This window comes from Heliangelus exortis, chromosome 2 (assembly GCF_036169615.1).
Source record: "Heliangelus exortis chromosome 2, bHelExo1.hap1, whole genome shotgun sequence".
In the NCBI taxonomy this organism is placed as follows: domain Eukaryota; kingdom Metazoa; phylum Chordata; class Aves; order Apodiformes; family Trochilidae; genus Heliangelus; species Heliangelus exortis.
Genome location: NC_092423.1, coordinates 137,496,142 through 137,514,638, shown reverse-complemented (window position 1 = coordinate 137,514,638; position 18,497 = coordinate 137,496,142). Strand labels below are relative to the sequence as shown.

The 18,497-nt window shown below is 41.0% G+C and overlaps 1 protein-coding gene and 2 long non-coding RNA genes across 4 annotated transcripts in view; 2 read left to right on the top strand and 1 right to left on the bottom strand.

Annotated features, from left to right (window-relative positions):
* Positions 1-3,428, top strand: part of LOC139793493 (uncharacterized) — a 6,648-nt gene extending 3,220 nt beyond the window's left edge. Inside the window, exon 3 of the long non-coding RNA XR_011724623.1 lies at positions 3,354-3,428. This is a non-coding gene — a long non-coding RNA (uncharacterized lncRNA). The remainder of the gene's footprint in view (positions 1-3,353) is intronic.
* On the top strand, positions 3,427-15,810 carry LOC139793492 (uncharacterized). Of its 2 annotated transcripts, none has more exons than XR_011724621.1 (3): positions 3,427-3,465; positions 13,258-13,673; positions 15,629-15,810. It is a non-coding gene; the product is annotated as an uncharacterized lncRNA (long non-coding RNA). The 2 variants fall into 2 exon arrangements; XR_011724622.1 differs by lacking the exon at positions 3,427-3,465 and adding an exon at positions 4,719-4,924.
* Positions 13,744-18,497, bottom strand: part of COLEC10 (collectin subfamily member 10) — an 18,574-nt gene continuing 13,820 nt past the window's right edge. The window contains exons 4-6 of the mRNA XM_071738254.1: positions 17,014-17,067; positions 15,807-15,902; positions 13,744-14,428 (exon numbers count right to left, since the gene is read on the bottom strand). Coding sequence (XP_071594355.1) covers positions 14,037-14,428; positions 15,807-15,902; positions 17,014-17,067 — 542 coding nt within the window. The 3' untranslated portion in view covers positions 13,744-14,036. The remainder of the gene's footprint in view (positions 14,429-15,806; positions 15,903-17,013; positions 17,068-18,497) is intronic.

Below are 18,497 nucleotides of genomic sequence, written 5' to 3'. Positions count from 1 at the left end.
TTTCTTTAATATATGTAGAAAATAAAATATATGGTTCTGAACATTGTAATTCTCCCCCAAGTGACCAATCATTAGAAAAATACATTAAATTATGAAAATATTTAGTCAGCTATCAACTATAAGATTTAGAGATTAGACAAGATAAATTAATATGTTGGAAAAAAACCCAAACATTGAGATACATCATGCTGGATATGAAAACTAATTCAGCAGTCCTATATAGCAAGAATCAGACATGTGACTTGAAATTTCTGTGAGAGCTGAATATTTTTACAGGTAGCAGAATAATATGTGAAAGTGTCAATATAAGAATTCATGGTCCTTGATTCATCACCTGAGTGCATTATCGCAATCATCTCTGCAAGCAGATATAACTGCTAATCTTTTGCCTTGTGCTGCAATGTGTGAATGAGAGTGGCTTGCCAAAATGGTCAAAGTAGTGGAAATTTTTAAAATGTTAAGTGAGAGCAACCCTATTCTCTACCCACCTGGCTCTGTTTCTGCATGGGCAGATCTGCACAAATAGATCTCCCTAAGCCAAACGGGAGCTGAGCAAGGCTCTCCTGACAGTATCATGATCTGCTTTTTCCTTCCAGTTACTTTCTTAATCTGGAAGAAGTTGCCCCAAAAAGCCCTCTGTGTTTCTTTTAGATTTGCAAAGCAGCTATTTCTTAAGGAAGAACACAGACTCCCTTAACCCTGGAGTTAGTTATTATCAAAAATAGAAATCCCAAAGTTGATTTTATAAAATGCATACTATTTTGTTTATGGATGAATTAATTTAACATGCTCCTGGAAATAGCATGAAGGATTCTGATCTCATTGTGCTGCAAACTCAGGACTCTCTCCCTTTAGCCAGTGAAATTAAAGAGGCATAAAACTGTTTTGCATAAGGTGAATGATAAGGAAACCCTTTAGCATCATTTGTGTAGTGGTAACAGAACTTCAGTGTCATGGTTGAACCAGTGCATATAATGAATTAGTGTGCAAATATCACAGGTTGAGGTTTCTTGTCAGTTTTTATTTTAATGGGAAGGGCCAGGCTGTTGGTTGTATACTGCCCCTTTTTATATCATCAAACAAAGGGGGAAATAACTGTTGAAATCACTCACTTGATCCAGTTCAACTGAGCTTGGGATGCCTGCTGGAAAAAGAAGATGGAGATAAATGTGCCACCTGTTTGACCCACCACTCCCAGGGATGGCTGGTTACCAAATCAGTCCCCAGAGAGCTTAAAGCAGTCTCAGAGGTGTTTTATGGAGTTGTCTTGTAAGGCTGCAGTGGCTCGTAGTGTCTTCTGTGGCCAGAGGTGTGGAAAGGCATTGATCTGCTACTTTGGCTCTCCATGATCCCAGGATGCCTTTAAAAGCAGGGAATCCTTAGCTGTCAGGCTAAGAGAGTTTGAGGGTCCTTTAACACAGGCACCACAGGGCTGTGAGGCTGGTGTCCAGCCAGAGACCTTCCTGTGTGTGTTAGGCTGGAGTTACTGAGAGCAGAAAGAGGTCTCTGAGCTGTTCAGATAACATCGTTTCCACGTTCCTAGGGATACCAACCCTTTGTTTGGCTTGGTGGCACTGCAGTTCACTTAAGTATAATGTGCAGGCAAAGGGTGAATTCTCCTTTCATTTACACTGAGAAATTCCTCTTTGATGTGTGAGAGTGCAGCAAAGGTAAAAGTGCAAAATCTCATCATAGCAGAAAGGAGAATCCTGAACTCACGTGGCTGTGTGGGTAGGGAGAGGCTGCTCTTGGCATGGGTGAGCCAGGAAAAATGGATTGCCTGGATTGTCTCTATCAGGGAATGGGAAGCTAGAGGATGACATTCTTGTAGATGAGGGATGAATAAATGGCACTTAATTGTAAGATATCTGCCTCCCATCTTGGTCAAAAGTATGTATCTATTGTTTTGATGATCAGCGCTAACAGGTACTCACATTTTCCTCGGTTGCAGTTTGTTTGCTTTTTGGGGACTGGTTGTTTTATTGAGTGAATTCCTGGCTAAAAATCCAATAGAAGGCAAAGGATAAATAAGCAAAAGACAATGGCGGCTTCATTTTGTAATTAATTAATTCAGGAAGGAGAATTGGAGAATTAGGGAGACATTAGAAAATGTCTGCTAAAAAAAAAAACCAAAAACTCTGTTATGGTTTGAAATAGCACAAAAGCATTGTAGCAAAAGGAGTAAGCCTATAGATCTCAAACCAATCTGAGTTTATCCACTTGTAAATTAAAAGGATTTCTCTTAGTGTTAGAATGTATACTCATAATTAGGCCTTATCAGATGACTGTTAGTAGGATGGTAAAGAGCTATCTGAATGTAATTACAGGCATCATTAAATGAATCATACGTAACATCTGTATTTGCCCTTAGTTTCAGTTTGCTTAAAATAGCAGTGTCTTATTCTGCTGGCATCTGTTGCTGGTTACAGTAACTACTGGATTTATAAGGCTGAGATGGAGCTCTGCAACAACCAAATCACTGGCAGACTTGTAGTCCTTTAACTGACTTGATTCATATCAAAACTGCCCTTAGCCCCAGCCTCCAAGAATCCTATGCCTCTGGTGTTTATGAACTTTCTTAGTTCAAGGAAAAATTATTCCTTTTTTTTTAATTTTATTTTTTATTGATTAGGTTTGTGATGAAAGTAATTTATTTCCAGTACTAACAGATCAATTTAAAAGATAACACAGAATTTACAAGTCAGATACAATGCCATGTTCTATCTTCTTTATGTAATGTATAGTATATGGATATTGTTGCTGTTTTAAGATGATAGATAGCAAGCCATTACTATGATTTTTCTTTTAGATGGGAAATACAGCCTCTGGAAGCCTTCAAATGGTCTGAGTTATTCTTCTGCACCTCTAGACAGTATCGCTATGCTCATATTAAGTAAAGGGAAAATTATATGATCACAGTGATCAGTTTGTACTGAAAGAATAGTGATTCATTATGAAATTCAAGTTCTTTATAAAGAGGTGTTTAAATGTTCTTATGTACAAGCGATTTTAGGTTTAATTAGCATCTGGAGTGTATTTACTTAAGTTAACTATAAACTTTACTTAAGTACACTGTGAACTTTTACAGTGGTTTACATCCTGGAGGCCTCAAAGGCTCCCAATAGAGATGAATGTGTCATAGTGTATCAGCCTTGGTTTAATTTTTTTGTTATGTACAGTAAGCACAAATAAACATTCTGTAACCTTGAACTTTAGATTAGGTGCTTGTCTATCTTCTGCAGCTATCGACTCCCGTAATGTTTGCCCTGTGCTCCAGGGTGCACCAAACACCACTCAGGAGCTGGATGCTCCTAACAGAACATTAACCCTAATGTACAATTTTCTGGTGTCAGATGGAGAAATGCTGCCCACTGATGTGCTTGCTTACATCCTCTGAAAACCAGCCCTGATACTGATGGCAAGCTGCACCAAGTGATGAAGCAACATCAGAAGTTAGTACAACAGGTGAGAACAGTACCTTTACTTCAAAAGAATTATTTCTTTATTTTCCCATGGGTTTGGAAAAATCTGTGGTTACTCTCACCTGCATAAGGGATTTTCATTCTGTGGAAGAGGCTGGAGGAATCTCAGCTGCAAATGCAATGAAGGGGAAGTATTTATACTCCAGAAATTATTGTGAATATATGTTTTAGGTCTATCTTAACTACTCAGTTCTCACTGAATGCAGCCTCAGGTTCTGTCACAGTGTTTTGGAAGGTTTAAGCATTTGATCAAGTAGGTTTTGATTCGCAGGAAAGTAAACAGGTTTGAGTTTTTTTCCTTTCATAGGTCCTAAACCAGTTAAACTGCATTCCAGTTAGCCTGGCGTCCTTCATGAAGTGTTACACAGTATGTATGCAGTTTCTGGATAGAAAACACTCTGTGGTTCTGCTGCCACCCTTTAACTTATGATTCATTTGGGAAGGTGCTGTTTTCACACAGGGACATACTGCTAAAATATGGTTTAGACTGTGAAAAATAAGTTAAAGACCAACTACCTCACTTTACCTTCAGGATTTTCAATGTGACAACAGAATTTACTCACACAGATAATTTTAGTGAATATTTTAATTCAATTCATTCACAGCTGCTAATAGCATCTTGTGTTCCGTAGTGTCTGACTGTGCTTTGTTTCCTGACATCATCTTATACATGGTCTTCTTATGTAGTGGATGTTTTAATTCTGTACAATAAATAAATCCTCACAGTAGACTTGCACTCAGAGATCTCAGAGATGCTGGATGAAGGGATGAAAGGGATGATGAATTAGGTACTAGGAAAATTTTGCAGTTTATTCACAAGGCAGTAATTAAAAAATAAGCCAGAGTAACTTAAAACAGCACCCTTAAAAAACCCTTAAAAAAAATAATTTTTTTACTCTGGAATCTGATTTGAGATGGGACCTTATGTTCACATATTCTTCTGAGTGTTTACAGTCTGTGGCAGTGCATTTCAAGTAACTTGCTTTGCTGTTTTCTGCCTACTAGTAATTTTGTAGAGCTAGTTAAGTAGTTTAAACTTTAATCCATAGGTACTTGGAAGAAAGATGAATCCATGATCAAAAAAATACAGTTCATTTATTTTACATAATAACAAAAAATAAATAGGTCAGTATTCCATGCATTATTTTACTACTAAGATAGTCTAACTGCTGTGAAGTTTATGCTTATAGGGTACTTTGAAGATGTAATCTGTTGTACAGGACTAATGTTGTGTTCATACACTTCTACATCTAGCTATACTCGGAATGAAATAATCTCTCACTAAATTCTTTTGGGTTTCTGGTGTACAGTGGAAGAAACCAGGATGGGACTCAGTTGACCAAGTGCCTACGTGTATCTCTCAGCTACCTGACTCAACACCCCACTACAAAGAGGAAAGAAATAGCCACACATGAGGAACATCTTGTCTTATACTAAAGAAGGTATCCAAAAGTAGATTATATGATTCATTTGTGTCTGTTTCTCAACTGCAAAGGAAGTTTATGGTGGCTGGGCCTGATGTGAACATCTACCTTGCAGATAATTAAGTTAAGTTAGTTAAGTGAGAGAAATCCCTGAACCAAGCCAGTTTAGTGTTTTTTGCAGGGATTTGGAGGTAAATATAAAGGCATCCGAAAGTGAATCAAATAAAAGCCTGGGCTGGTTGATTGAAGGGTCTGACTTGATGGAACCTGAAGTAACTGTTTATGCCATATACATCTGTATTTGGTTCCAAGCATGTTTAACATAGTGAACAAAAACTGTTGCTACACTCTTTTTCTTTGCCCTCCAAGTCTGTGTTTTTCTTTCTGTCAAAGCTTAGCAGAATAAATTCCGAGAGCAAACACATCCAGGCCTGAAGCTGTATCAGTCAGCACTAACTTCCTTTTAGAGTCTTCTGAGTTTCTCAGCCTGTTGTCAATTGTGGGTTAATTGTGCAAGTGGTAGCTCTGAAGCTGTGGTCTGTGGTAAGGTCTGTGGTAAGGGGGAACATAAAACAAATTTAAGACCATCTTTCCTTCTTGGATCTATTGCAGACACAAAGATCTCTCCAGCTTCCCCCTTCTAACCTGCTTGTCTTCTGCAGAGAATCCTTTCAGCTCCACAGAAACTGTTGTTCAGGGGATCAGTGGAATCCACATCTACCAACATTTTGGGTGCCCAATACTGACTGGCACACTTCACCTTGCATGTCCCAGTCTGGCTCTTTAGAAAATCTTTATTTTCAGAATTTTGTTAACCTTGTTAGCATCTTTCTCAGTGTAGGATGGTGGTATATTCCTACAAGGCTTTCTCGAGCCTTTCTCCCCCCAAAGCCCCCAAGGCTTTCTCCCCCCAAATTTAGTCTTACATGACCACATCATGTAATTAGAACAACTGAGAAGGATAAGCAAGGGTACCTATCTTCATATGATATCATATGAATATGATATCATATGATATCCTTCCCTCTTCTACTTTTCAGACTCTCATGGCTACTTGGAGAGTGTTGACGTAGAGATATTATTATTATGATTATCATTATCTCACTTGCTCTTTTACAAAAGTCTTTTAGGGTATTTCATGCACAGTCACTACCATCTGTCACTCTGTCCTGTCCAAAGAGAAAACACTGCAGTGCAACCATATGTATTTCTTGCTTAAACTTTAATGGATCCACTGATACGTGCTACACTGGAAAATGTTCCTATCTGAGAAAGTAGGAGTAGAAAAAGTGTGTCTTTCACAAGAAAAGGCTTGTAATTGTCATTGGTTTTGCAGAAAATCTATTTCCTTTTCTTCAGGTCCTGAGAAAGCTGTATGTTTTGTATATGTGAATTCGCAGAAAGCGCTGTGATTCCTGAGCTACTGAACTGAGATTTCTTTTGGGTCTACTGACAACCCTTTAGATTTCCACTGACAAGCTTTAAAGCATTTCAGAGAGCTAGAAATTGGCTCACAGTATGAAATAAATTCCTCAGTTCACATGCTAAGAATCCGCCAACTCTGTATTCACATTTTTCTGCACAGTTTTTCTTAATCTTATACTGACTGACTGATCATCATTGTTTCTCCTTCCACCCTCCACATGGTAGACTGCCCCACGTGCTCAGGGAATGTTGTAAGACAACTTATATAAAGAATTCTATTGTATGAAGTTGGAAAAATTAGCCTCTCTTACTAAGCAACTCACTGCTGAGTAGTTAATAAAATAGCAAAAGCTTGAAACATTAATAAGAGCGGGGAAATGAACAGGGAAGTCACGACTGCCCCTGTACTCAGCCCTGGTGAGGCCACACCTCGAGTCCTGTGTCCAGTTCTGGGCCCCTCAGTTCAGGAAGGATATCGAGGTCCTGGAGCAGGTCCAAAGGAGGGCAACCAGGCTGGTGAAGGGACTCGAGCACAGATCCTATGAGGAGAGGCTGAGGGAGCTGGGGGTGTTGAGGCTGGAGAAGAGGAGGCTCAGGGGAGACCTCATCACTCTCTACAACTCCCTGAAAGGAGGTTGGAGCCAGGTGGGGGTTGGTCTCTTTTCCCAGGCAACCCTCAGCAAGACAAGAGGGCACAAGAGGTCTCAAGTTGTGCCGGGGGAGGTTTAGGTTGGACATTAGAAAGAATTTCTTTACTGAGAGGGTGATCAGGCATTGGAATGGGCTGCCCTGGGAAGTGGTGGATTCTCCGTCCCTGGAGATATTTAAAAAGAGACTGGATGTGGCACTCAGTGCCATGGTCTGGTAACTGCAGCAGTAGAGGATCAAGGGTTGGACTTGATGATCTCTGAGGTCCCTTCCAACCCAGCCAATTGTATGATTCTATGACTGAAATCTGTTTTCCAGGAGATGTTACTTAGATTTGCTGTACTCTTAAAGATTGAGCTATGTGGGCAACAATAATATGAAAGTAATAATTGGCATCTGGATACCTTAAAGAGGTATGTCTATTTTGTAAAAAACATAAACAAGGAAAAATCTGATAAAAGGGAGACAATGTATAATGAAATTACATTGAATGAGAAGGTGATGGCTCTGGAGATGCTCTCATGCTGTGTTGTACTTTAACAATGAGGTGTCACAGTCCCTTTACAGCTCCAGCAAGGTGACCTTGTTGTAGAGCTGCAGCTGTAGAGCTGCATTTGAGTAGGCACAGGACTTCCACGGGATTTAAGCATAGGTGTAGCACTGGGGATCTGAAGGGTCAGAAATGCACACAATCACACCCACTTCCCAGCCACAGAGAGTTTTCTGTAGTTAGTGACTGCTTTGGTAGGCTCTTATTGCTGTCTGCAAAACAGGGTGATGCAAGTTGCTGGTCCCACCCACCTGATGAGAATCAAGTGAAACTTTTCCTCCCTGTGTTGAAACATTCTTCTGGAGAAACCTTTCCAGCCCAGGAGCAGGTGGGGCCCAGCACTGCAGTCAGGCACACTGCAGGCATCAGGTAGGCAGAGAATGCTTTTACAATTTGCTGTTCTCCCTTACCACATAAGCAAAAGAGCAACCCAGAATAAGCTGTTGCTTTTATCTTGCTCATTCTTTCTTACACATGTTGAGTAGGTTATGTTTGATTTTAATAAAAAAAAAGAGAAGAAAACATGAAATGGCAATTCATATCTTTTGTACCTGTGAAGACACATTAAAACAAGACAATATTTTACAAATAACTCTGTTAATCCCTCTATCTGTGTCACATTTGCTATTTTTATCATCATACACGGTGTAAAATTTCATCTCTTTATAACCATTTCAGCCAGCTTATCTCCAACTAAAATGTACTATTTAGGACTGTGTGTGAAACTAGAGATGCCTATTGTTGCTGCAGAAAAAAACTTCATGCTCCATTGCTTTAGATGCTAAATTTTAATTTTTTTAAAGTGATTGAACAGATTAGAGCAGTGAAAGTAGTGAATCTTGTCAATGCCCGTGTGAGATTGTTCGAAATGCTTAAGGAAAATGTATTCCTAATGGACTATATTGATTTTGTATTGGAGTTTATTAGAATTAGTTTTTAAAACATCATATTTACCACAGGTATCTGCCTCATGTGCCTTCTGGACCTGGGAGGGGCCAGGATGATAATGTGTGCACTGGGAGAGGTGACAACCTTCAGAATTTAGAAGATGATAAAATCCTTGCTCTCCAAGATCAGGAAGCATGCTGAAGTATTCCTGCTATGATGCAACAAGAGTTTATGCAGCTATCTTGTTGTCACTATACATCTACAAGCAGATGTATCACGGGTCTGGCATGGCTAAACAGGGAGCTGTAATGCAAAAGGACAGTATAGAGGAGAAAGAAGCAGGGACAGGATATGGTGGGATACTTTAGATACACTGCCTGAGTCTGTAGGCTTAACCTCGTGAGATCCAAAGCTTGCATGGAGTTGAAACTTGCATGGGAAGTACAAGAAGAGCTCCCACTGCTGTATTAGTATAAAAAGGCTGAGCAAAGAAAACTTGGAATGATTGCTGAGTGGCAGTGGTGATGTAGTTCAACGAGAACTACCAGCAGTAGATGATTATTTAAGAGAGAATCATCTCTCAGGGATTACTTAAGAGAATTTGACCAGAAAACTCCATGGGGCCAAATGGACTGCATCCTGGGTGCCAGGAAAACTTCTTTGATGCCTCTTGCATATGAGTTAGGATTTAATGAAGAGGTAAAAACTGGTTGAATGGTTGTTCTCAGAGAAGAATCATTAATGATTGCTCTCTATCCAGACAACAAGTAGAGTGCTACAGGGTCTGGTACTGAGACTGTCATCTCACCTTTGCCAGTTAACTCCAGGTGATGAAGTCCCATTTCCTCAGGTTTGCAGATGATGCCAAATTGGAGTGAACAGCAGATATGCTGTGGGCAGTGCTTCCAGGCAGAGAGACCTAGGCAGGCTGGAGGAATGGGCAGAAGAACCTTATGAAATTGTGAGTGAAGAGATAAAGGAACTTGATTTGTTCACCCTGGAAAAGAGGAGGCTTTGGGTGGACCTGGAGAGCCAGGCTCTTCACCGTGTTAATTGGTGAGAGGACAAGAAACAGTGAGCATAAATTGAAACAAGAAATGGAAATAAATTGAAACAAGAAATGTTCAGCCTGGTAATCAAAGAATTTTCACAGTTGGAAAAGCCACCTAAGATCACCAGATCTGACTGTCAACACCCCCCCTCCAATAAAAAAAAACAAAAACAAAAAAAGAAACTAATAAAAAAAATTATAGTTTTGTGTATCACCATGCCCACTAGAGCATGTCCTGAAGTGCCTTATCTACACACTTTTAAAATACTTCCAGAGATGGTGATTCCACCACCTCCCTGGGCAGTCCAAAGCCTAGCTACTCTTTCAGTACAGAAATTCTTCCTAATATCTAGACTAAACTTCCCTTGGAGCAACTTCAGGCCAATAATGAAAGGAAAAACATGGGGAAAAAAATACTGGGACTGGGTAAAATGATTTAGGTGTCAAGCTCTAACAGTCCATAAATCCTGAATAGTCAGCCCCCATTTCCTGTGCTGCTGGCTCCATCCACTTCATGAAGAAACCTAAAGTGCTTTATCACAGTGAGTTTTCATTGGCTAGCAGTGAAACCTGTGATATGGCCCAAGTTCTTAACTATAACAAGTATATTTTTTTCTGCAAACCACAGCTCTAATGTTTGAGTTACTGTGCAGGCTGAAGCTTGTGTCCACATGCCATGGTGCAGAGCTGTGTACACCTACCTACACCTACCCAGGTTTCCTGTGTGGGATAACCTCTTTTATTTGGCTTGGCCTGTGAGTTAGGCTTTTTGGTAAAATTTATTAACTGGGACCCAGTGCAGCAGGAATGGGTTGCACCTGATCACACTTAAGCCTGACTGGCTTGAAGACCTGTGCTGTGCTCCTCTCCTGTCCCTCCCTCTTCTGTAGCAAAGGCACAGCTACTTCAGTCCTGCTGGTTTCATGTGGTTAAAGCTTTGCCCAGTGTTACACAAATGCATGGTGGTGAAAGGGTTGGTTTTGTTTATTTTTTCTGTTTAAGAAAATATGAAACTGGTGTGGTAGGAGGGGAGGAGGATGGAGGAACTGGGCAGTTCCAAACTTCCGATGCAGAAACCCAGCACAAGTTTCTCACTTGCTTCCCTCAGCCACACAGCCAGAGATTGCAATAGTAATTCCTTCCCATACATGAAGCATGCTCCAGGGCTGCTTATAACTCATGGTCTCCTAGAAAAGACCAGAGTTTCAATTTAGAGTTACAGAATCATAGAACAGTTTGGGTTGGAAGGGACCTTAGAGATCATCTAGTTCTAACCCTCCTGCCATGGCCAGGGCTACTTTCCACTAGACCAGGTTGTTCAATTTAGACATGTATTCCTGGATTTTGTCCATGAAGGAGAGTGCCTGTTCCAATCTCAGGCAGAGTTTAATCCCACAGTTACCTACTGCTCCTCTTTTACCTTCTCACAGCTCTGAGTTTCCACCTAAAGAAGAGAATGGCCTGTTCATGATTATTGCAGCATTAAGGACACCTTTGGATTTTGTCAGCCAGTAGTCTCAATATGGCCTGAGGGTTCCAGAATTTGGACCCCCCACTCTGGCAACCATGATTTTGTGAATTTCTGGGTCAGAAGTAAAGATGAGGTGTTGAGACAGTATCAGTGTGATTGTGTCTTCACACAGGAATGTTACTGTGCCACTTCTGCAAGAATAGCAGGAGCTGAACTGCTGTGAGTGGCTAAAGCCCTGGGCTGAAACTTCTAAAAGGCACTGCTTTTCCTCAGTAACTTCGCCTTGAATTATAGAATTTCAGAATCACAAGATCACAGAATCAGTCACAGAATACAAAGTTATTCTGGTTGGAAGAGACTTTTAAGGTCATCATCAAGTCTAACCATTAGCTTAACTCTAAGTCCAGTGCTAAACCTGATTCCTAAGCACCACATCTACATGTGTTTTAAACATCTCCATGGATGGTGATTCAACCACTGCCCTGGGCAGCTGTTCCACTGTTTAATAACCCCTTCAGTGAAGAAGTTTCTTCTAGTATCCAATCTAATCCTCCCCCAGTGCAACTTGAGATAATTTCTTCTTGTCCTGTTGCTATTACTAGGGAGAAGAGACCAACACCCACCTCACTCCAGCCTCCTGCCAGGTCATTGCAGACAGCAATAAGGTCTCCCCTCAGCCTCCTTTTCTCCAGGCTAAACAACCCCAATTCCCTCAGCCACTCCTCATAAGACTTGTTGACAGGCACAAGCTGGAACATAGGAAGTTCCAGTTAAATATGGGAAAAAAAATCCTTTACCATGAGGGTGGCAAAGCACTGGAACAGGCTGCCCAAGGAAGTTGTGGAGGCTCCTTCTCTGGAGATACTCAAACCCCACCTGGATGTAGTCCTGTGCAACGTGCTCTAGGTGATCCTGCTTTAGGGGGAAAGTTGGAGTGGATGATCTCTAGAGGTCCTTTCCAGCTCTGACAATTCTCTGGACCCTTCACCAGCTTCATTGTCCTTCACTGGACTCACTCTAGCACCTCATGTCTTGTAGTTAGGGGCCCAAAACTGAACAAACTATTTGAAGTGCATCCTCACCAGTGCAGAGTATAGGGGGACAATTAATTAGTCATTAATTTTTTATCATTACACAATAATGATTCTAAATCCAAAGTGTTTAACTTAATGAGTTTATTACTATGGATCCTAAAAAGTTTAATTCTGCTTAATTTTGGGGAACATTAGTTCCCAGAAAGGGAGCAAGTCAGGAGGAGTTACATTGCTGTAAGTGAACCTGTTTGCCCAAATACTTTCATAGTGTAGTAGGGGACCAATGAAAAGAAATGTGGTCCCACCCTTTCATTCATACACACCCGGAGGGTGTGTAGCAACACAGGTAATTTACTGCTTGTAGCAGCAAGTGGTTTTCTGGAGGAACAAGTGGTAGAGAAACTGGATCACAAGAGTGGTTCTGAGTCAGAGTCTTCTGGGATACTCCTGCATTGGTCATTGGTCAGAGATGAGCTTGGAGTCAAACTAACAACCAGCTTCATGTTTTGGAGGATTTTCCTGTTGAGGGTGAGGTTCAGGAAGTGTGACTGTTGTGTAGTGTGGGGAGACTTGGAGCTGACTCTCTCCATTGCCAGATGATGGCATGTCCAGCTCTCCATATACCCAGAGAACAACTGGGTGCAACTGCTGCTCACAGGTGGTGTGTGACCTGCAGGGTGCACTCCCCTTAGCCTCCTGAGATCATTCCTTCATTTTTAGTGCCAAGTGGGAAAGAAAATCTATAGATCTTCATTGCAGGGGCCATGGGGTTTCTCTTAGGTTGGACATTAGAAAGAATTTCTTTACTGAGAGGGTGATCAAGCATTGGAATGGGCTGCCCAGGGAAGTGGTGGATTCTCTGTCCCTGGAGATATTTAAAAAGAGAGTGGATGTGGCACTCAGTGCCATCGTCTGGTAACTGCAGCGGGAGTGGATCAAGGGTTGGACTTGATGATCTCTGAAGTCCCTTCCAACCCAGCCAATTCTATGATTCTATGATTCTTGACATCTGCTGTGAGGAAAGGTGAACTGTATCTGGGTTCTTGGGGGTTAAAACCTATCCCATAGCTGCTTCCTATGTTGCAAAGATGCAGCATAATGCAGATTTTAGCATTAGACATCAAATATCAGTGGCTACTGAGTTAGGTAGTTCCTAGAGTCACTTGTTAAATCATCAGTGCACATTGGTATAGCTGATAATGCATGTGTCTGTTTACAGTCTACAGGCAATGGTGTTGCTTTCTTTGCACTGTTCTTTGTGCTTGACTTTTCTGTTTTTCACAGATTTTGGGAGACATTAGAGGCAAGAACTGTTCTATCTATTCTCAGGTTGTCTACAAGCTGTGCAGGTTTGCATGCAGAAATGCTATTGCTAAGTTACTTCCTCACACCTCAGACCATCCTGATGGAGAGTAGAGTTGGAAGCAGAGATAAGCAGCTCGTCCTCTGCATGTTAGGCAATATAATCACACAGGCAAATTAAGAAGAGTATGAACACTTCTAATGTAAGTTTGAAACTGGCCCTGCTTTGCATGGAAGATTCAACCAGATGACCTCCAGACATCCCATCCAATGTCAATTACTCTACAATTCTAAGAAAAGAAGGATTTATTTTTTTTCTTTCAAGAGAGACTGCAAATCTGTTCTCCCAGCTCTGAAGTCAATAAGGAAATTACTGGAACTTTCTGTGCAGGTCAGAGGTGAGTGAAGATCACACTCTTTCCATCTGTGGACTTTGCAAAGCACATCAGTAGTGAACACACCAGCACGTTTACTGTTCCTGACATTAGTGAATTCATATTGACCTTTGCATGCTCAAAATTTGTCCCTAAATTGCATATTGAAACCCCCACCCTAAATTACACATAGAAATAAAATAAGAAGTCCCACATGTCTGGATGCTGACTTTGTGGTCACTACCATCTTACTACTATTTGATTGTGCTTAAGGTGAGGCAGAGGCTGGATTGAGCCCTGTCTCTGGCTGCCTGCTCTCCCTACAGGGGGTGGATGAGGAGGGGTTATTGTATGTACAGCAGGTGCCAGGCACATTCTGGGGCACTTTTATTTCCTCTTCTTGAGGAATTCACAGACAAAGTAGATGGTGACTTGGCACTCAGAATCGTTCCACTCTCCAGTGCTGAGCATTTCCACACAGTCCTCACGGCCAGCTGGGTCATGAGGCTCCCCTTCCTTCCAGTGACTGTAGTTCTGCAGTGGGCTGTTGTCTGCATACACAAAGTGTCCTTCTTTTTCCATGTCATTCAGCCCAATGAAGGCTCGGAAGAGGCCACTGTTGGAGATGTAGTCAGCAATGAGGGCGTTGGTTGCCTCATCTTTAGGCATGGCCAGTGTTCCTCCTCTGTCCCTGCAGTGGATCAAGGCTTCTCTGTAGTTCTTCTCTTCTTTTACAATGTAATAGAATTTCTCATCTGTCTCCCTGATACCTGCTATAACTTTAAAGGGGAAAAGAATTGATTAAATAGCATGTCAACAGGTAGTGAAGGTGCTTCTGTTCCAATACAGCAATGAGATCCTTAGAAGGGAGAGAGGAAAATATGCCCACTACTAAATTTGTGATGAATGTTGAGGACACTAATGGGACTGACAGGCACCTTGCAAACTTTAGGACACAGAGTATTCAGTCATGATTGTTATGTCTCCCATGACACTTCAGTTTCATTTCATGGATATCTAGAATTAACCAAACCAAGGCATGCAGAATGGACAAGTAGCAGTGTCTAACTGGATGACCCCCCCCCATTGCTTTGCATGTTTTTGAACACAGACTGAAATAGCACCCTGAGATAGAAATGCAAGGGTATAGATAGCTTTCCAGGTAGAAGAAAGTCAGTCTGACTGCTAAAATCAGACATTTCAAATACAGCCTGAGCTGCTGTTGCCATAAAGTGGTGTTGACCAGGAAGAAAACTCTGGCTGCTGAGCAGCTTTAAAAAGCAAACTTCCCAGGCAATGTGTATCCTAGTGAATTTAGTGCCAAGGAACATTCCTGAGCAGCTGGAAATTGATTGTCCCTGCTGATGGATTGCTGGAATAGTCCTTGGCCCAGGACAACTAACACTTTCTCAGAAAATTCAGGAGTTACCCCAGCCACAGTTTAGGATTTAGTAGAGAGATGTTCCTGATAATATGGAATGCAGTTTTGTAGGATTTAATAAGAGAGATGAGGGCTATTCTGTGCCAGTGACAGAGGAGTCACTTAATTTACTGATGTAGACATAGTCCTAAAAGCAAAGGTGGAACTTTCTCAAAATCTCTGCTATGCTGGGAAGTGCTCTTCCTTCTGTTCAGTCAAGGCAGTGTGCACTCTGCACTCAAAATGCTGCCTGCACACATGGCTTCTTGTGTCTTTGGGTGTTTGCCCCCTCTTACAGGACAATGATGCCTGCACTGAAGGAAGCACACAGAGTCCTGTGCAGCAGAAAGATCAAGAGGTTCCTGTTTCTTTTCCTGCCTTTTTGGAGCAGGTTGGCACAAACCTTTCCCTTTATTGCCTGAGTGGCCAGGGAGCTTGAGCAGACACCCCAGATGCAGTCAATAAGCTGACTGATTGTGCACATGTTATCTTCTCTTGTTCTTTTGATAATTTCTGTATTGGTTTTGCTTTTATTCATCTGTTACTTATATCCCTACAGGTGTAACACTGTGTCTTTTTTGCAAGTTTTCTGAGTGCCTCACACAGTGAGACTCTCTCTTTACCTGGGTGCTTCCACAGAGCAGCAACTGTAGAAGAATAGCAGTGATAAATGTTAAATAAAGAGTCAAATAAATAAGGAGTCAAATAAAGCACATCAAGCACAAATGAATCCTTACCATTCTTTAAAAACTTGATGGATGTGTTAAGACGAGCAACATTGATATTCAGTTGTCCAACAACTCTGCGGTATCTTCCACAGTCACAGACTGTGCCTGATGCAGTACAAAGGAAAGAAGATTTATGTTTAGAATCTGTGTGTTTAGCATCTGTGTATGTCTGTGTGTGTGTGAAGGATCTCTGCTTTTAAAAACATGGGTGGAAGTGTTTGCTATCTTTGTTCCACACACACCAGTGTAGGATTTGTACACCCTCCATCCCTCTCATTATTGATTCCATCCAGCTGCAGAGATTTGGTTTGTCATGGTGATCATTACATCTTTACGTCTGAATGCCAAAACATCACTGAATCTCTGGCCTTCTAACATAAACAACAGCATCCAGGAAGCTGGAAACTGCTGCTTTCCAAGCGAAGGAGGTTTTCAGTATGCATGGGACTGGCAAAGCTTTAGTAGAAAGACCATGTTAGTGAAATCCTGCATGCGGCTGTGGTACAGCAGTAAAACTTGATACCAACACAAATAGTCCATAACTTTCAAGCACTGAAGTCTCAGTTACATTTTTGTTGGTAAGCTGAAATTTGGCTTGATAGAGGTTTTGTTTGTTCCTCTGTTACTTTTAGGAAGAAGAAAAGTTGCTGATGATTCCCCAATAAAAAAACCAAACTGGAACTGCACATGAAGTCTCCTGAACGTGAAAATAATTGTATATCCAAGTTGTGGAAGCGTTCAAGATTATTTGGACCGAGAAGAACTTTTTGTTCATCAGATACAAATTATCCTCCTCTAAGAAAACACGTTGTCTTCATTTGACAACAGATTATTCTCTATTTAAAATCACTTATTTTTTCATCCCCGTGCTCCTATTGGGAAGCATTTAAAAGGCATCATTCCTTTAGGATTCAGCAATTTCTTTTGGCTCCCACTATAAATGTACTGCTGGCCTGTCTGTTTTAGTTTTGGAGATATCAAATATTGCCCATTAATTTAGGTAATTCTTATACATATTTGGTGTATTTCAATGTATTCATGGCCAACAGTAATCCACTACCCAGCCTTCACTTTTCTAAACAAAAATTTTTGGTTTCTTCCTGTTGATTTCACCTATTCTCAAGAGTGTTCATGGGCCTCAAAATTTGGTGAAACTCCAGACAAACCAATCCTGAAGTCAAAGAAATTCTGTGTCAAAGAAAGATGTGTAGCATACCTTCTTTCCCCTTTTTTCCAGACACTCCTGATAAGCCTTTGGCTCCTTTGTCACCTGAATAAAGAGGAAAATATATTCTCAGGTCTCAGAGCATATGTCAGGAGTCTACATTTGAAAAAACTACTTAATAATGTATTAAGTGTGTGCTTCTGATAGGAAGCCCCAATGTACTGTATTGGCAGACGTGCCAAGTCAAACAAACCGTGATTAATCCTGGTGTATGGAAATGAGGAGAACCTTTTAATAGCTAACTCACTGATAGCACAGGCACCTCGTGTTGCTGGTTCCTGGTACCTTGTGCCACTTACTTTAAATATAAACTACACAGTGATCCTGAGAGGCTGAAAGTACACAAAAAACCCATGGGAGCTGAGCTCCTTTCTGCAGGTTACGTGTGCGGGCAGCAGGCAGCACCTGCACAAAATGAGGTTGGCAAGAAGTGTTTCATTTCAGATGTAGTTAATGGAAATGTGATTGATAGTCATCCATCTCCTTTCCTCTTCTTCTGTAAATCATAAAAATGATAGCAATACTTATGCAAATGTCATGGTACTATAGAAGAGGAGGTAAGTAGCTTTTTAAAAAAACTTCTGTAATTTGGATCAGCTGGACTTCATCTGAAATTCATGTCATCTCTCCTGTTATGACATAAAATCTTCAGAGGTCAGAAAATACTACTGTTACCTCTTCCTTGTTGATGGCCATATTTTGGTGTGCTTTTTTCTTCATATGATTATGGTTTTTAGCAGAAATTAGGTGTTGGCCATCATTTTAATTAGAATTTATTGACACTGTGCAATTACAAGCTGAAGTTTCTGTCTTGCTTCATTAAGAACTTGGATGTTTAATGGTAGATTTAATCAGTGACTTAGTGACCTTTGCTTCTGCAAATATAGAAAGAAAATGCAAAAACTAGAAGGGGACAATAAATTCTATATTCAGGTTGAGAGAGGCCTTGATTTAAAGACTTGGAGCATTGGTTTGCTCACAGATAAACAGTTTGTGGGATTCTTAATTTCTAGTCCCCGTTGGTGATTGAAGACATCTTAGGAGATAGCTATCTGTGTTTTCAGTTGTCAAGGTACTTATGAAAATCAGTCCCTGGGGCCAAATTCTTTTTGTTCTTTTCTGACACTGGGGCTGGCTATAGGCCATCAAAGGTTTATAAAAAACACTGGCTTGGGAAGTTCCCTGGACAGATTGTTCCACCCACTCACCCACATGCCTGGGTAGAGACCACAGAGTTCCCCTGGGGATGGTGGAGTACCTGCTCAGCTTTCAAGGCAGATCTCCTGTGGCAGAAGTAATCTGCTTTTTGAACCAGCTCTTTAGGAATACCAGAAGGGAATGTCTGAGCCTCTTCTCAGACAACCAGAGCATAATTTTATGAAATCATTGTCCAGGTAGACTTGGAGTCTACCTTGGTTTGTGAGTAGCTGTCATCCCTGGGTATGATGTGTTTACATCAGTACTTTCTTCAAACT